The following is a 2,518-nucleotide window of genomic DNA, read 5'->3' on the forward strand; positions in this document are numbered from 1 at the left end:
ACCAGTTGATGGTTTGGTGGTGGGCGTCGGCTCTGGGACCTGCACGCGTGCCGCCCTTCTGCCCCCAGCTGGCCACACCCCCACGCCACCGCCCCGCCCCGGGCCCCCGCGCCGCCCCCGCCGCAGGCCTGCTGACTAAGAAGGCCCAGGAGGGGGCTCAGACGACGATGGAGGCGACGCTGATGGCGCAGCAGACGCCCGCGCAGCGCGACCAGGTACGCCCCTCCCCACGCGCCGCTCCTTGGCTGCGCCGCCGTGCAGCCGCCGTGCAGCCAGTGCTGCGTGCAGGCTGCTGCGTGCAAGCTGCTGTGTGCAAGCTGTGCAGCCGCAGCAGGTGCAGCCGCAGCCGCTCATCTCGCCCTCCCCGCCTGCCCGCCCCGCCTGCGCCGCCGCCGCCTCCCCGCAGGTCCGAACGCTGCAGCCTCAGGCGGTGGCGGCGTGGTGGCAGCAGGGGCACCCAGCTGCTGCTGCTGCGTGCAAGCTGTGCAGCCGCAGCAGGTGCAGCCGCAGCCGCTCATCTCGCCCTCCCCACCTGCCCGCCCCGCCTGCGCCGCCGCCGCCTCCCCGCAGGTCCGCACGCTGCAGCCTCAGGCGGTGGCGGCGTGGTGGCAGCAGGGGCACCCCGGCTGGGCCATCTATCCTGTGGACAGCGAGCAGTTCCTTACCACGGGTGCCCTGGACAGCGTCAGCCTGCCGCTGCCCAGCGATCCAGGCATGGCAGGCCCGCCGCTGGCGCCGCCGCCGCCGATGCCGGCGGCGGGCGCGGGCGCGCCCGGCTTTGCACCGCCGCCGCCGTCAGGCGCGGCGGCGGCGGGGGTGGGGGGGCCTGGCCTGCAGGGCCCCGCGCCCCCGCCCGCCTTCAACCCCACCCTGGCCTCGGTGTTTGGCGCGGGCGGGATGAGCGGCATGAGCCAGGACGCGCTGCTGAGAGCCATGTCGCCCTTCCTGAACGGAGGTGGGTGGGTGGGTGGGTGGATGGGTGGGCCTGGTGTGGCGCCGGGTGTGTGTGTGCGTGGGCGGGTGCTTGATTTGATGCCGGCGGTGTGTGCTGTGGGCATCAGTTTGTGGCAGCGCGTATGACGTGCGTCGCTGCCCTGTTGCAGGGCCGATGCCGCCCGGACTGGCGGGCATGCACCCGCTCATGCTTGGCGGCGGGCCCGGCGGCCTGCCCCCCGGGCTGGCGGGGCTGCCGCCGCACCTGCTGGGCGGCGGCGGGGGGCCCGCCAGGGAGAGCCCGCGGGGTGAGCTCGGCTGCCCGCGCTGCCCGGCGCCGCCTGCCGCGCTCTGGATGAGTTCGCGGAGCGACCGCGCCCGCGGCTGAGGCCTTGCACAATCACCAAACTTTGAGCCTGTTGGGTCACAAGGAGGGGCTTGTCAGGCCCTTACCCTGCTCCCCCTGCTGCCTCCCACCTCCCTTCTCGCCTGCAGCGCTGCCGGGCGGGCCGCCATCCGCGTTTGCCTCGGCGGCGCAGGGCGGCGGCGGCGCGCCGGGCGGCCACGGCGGCAACGGCGGCGCCCCCACGGGCCCCACCCCCTTTGCCAACACCGGCAGCGCCCTGATGCCGCCGCCGCCGCCCGTGAGCAAGTCTGGAGAGGGCGGCAGCGGCGGCGGCGGCGGGGGAGGAGGAGGAGGCTCCATGCCGCCGCCTCCACCCGCCGCCGGCCCTTCCTTCAACCTGGCCAGCCTCAGCGGGCTGCTCGGCGGCGACCTGTCCCACCTGCCGCAGCTGGCGGGCCTCGCCAACTTCCCCAGCCTGCCTCCGGTGAGCCTGGGGGCGGTGTGGTGGCGTTTGGTGGTGGTTGGTGGTGTGTGGTGGTGGTGTGTGGTGTGTGGTGCAGGTGGCTGGGGGTGGTGGTCCTGTTGCCCTGCGTGTGGCCCGAGGGTGGCCTGAGCCTGGAGCTGCCCACCGCACTTGCCGAGCGCCCGTCCCGCCTCTCTCGCTGCCTGCTCTGCTCCCGCCGGCGCTCTCGCTGCCGATCCTGCCAGCCCCCGCCCGCCCGCCGTCGCCGTGCCGTCCTGCCAGCCTGCAACCGGTGCCGTCCTGCCAGACTGCCAACCGGTGCCGCCTGCGCGCCTGCCTGCCTGCGTGCGTGCAGGGCATGATGAGCGGCGACCTGGAGCAGCTGCTGACGCAGTCGTCGCTGCTGGGGCCGGAGGGGCTGCTGGCGGGGGCGGGGCGCGCCCCCTCCTTCAACATCGGCACCATGGGCAAGCTGGAAAGCTTCAACCTGCCTGATGAGGCGCTGGCGGCAGCCATCATGCAGATGGACCGAGGCGGCGGCGGCGGCGGCGGCGGCGGCCAGCTGGCCCGGGAGCAGTCCCAGCGCCAGCACTCGGCCGCCGTGTCAGCGGCGCTGGCGGCGGCCGCGGCCGTGTCTCGGCAGGAGGGCGGGCAGCAGGGCGGCGGCGGCGGTGGCGGCGAGCCGCGCGGCGGCGATGGCGGCGCACCTTCCAGCCACGCGGCCGACGGCGCCAGAAGAGACGACGGCGGCGGCGGCGGCGCGGGCGGCGGCGGGC

The 2,518-nt window shown here is 75.9% G+C and overlaps 1 protein-coding gene across 1 annotated transcript in view; it reads left to right on the forward strand.

Moving 5' to 3' along the window:
* Positions 1 to 2,413, forward strand: part of CHLNCDRAFT_59484 (expressed protein) — a gene marked incomplete at both ends in the record, with an annotated part of 7,688 nt that extends 5,275 nt beyond the window's left edge. Inside the window, 7 exons of the mRNA XM_005842670.1 lie at positions 127 to 215; positions 262 to 334; positions 407 to 498; positions 571 to 955; positions 1,104 to 1,241; positions 1,429 to 1,763; positions 2,098 to 2,413. Of these exons, the coding sequence (XP_005842728.1) occupies positions 127 to 215; positions 262 to 334; positions 407 to 498; positions 571 to 955; positions 1,104 to 1,241; positions 1,429 to 1,763; positions 2,098 to 2,412 (1,427 nt within the window). The remainder of the gene's footprint in view (positions 1 to 126; positions 216 to 261; positions 335 to 406; positions 499 to 570; positions 956 to 1,103; positions 1,242 to 1,428; positions 1,764 to 2,097) is intronic.
* Positions 2,414 to 2,518: the final 105 nt, after the last annotated feature.

This window comes from Chlorella variabilis, assembly GCF_000147415.1.
Source record: "Chlorella variabilis unplaced genomic scaffold CHLNCscaffold_108, whole genome shotgun sequence".
Lineage (NCBI taxonomy): Eukaryota > Viridiplantae > Chlorophyta > Trebouxiophyceae > Chlorellales > Chlorellaceae > Chlorella > Chlorella variabilis.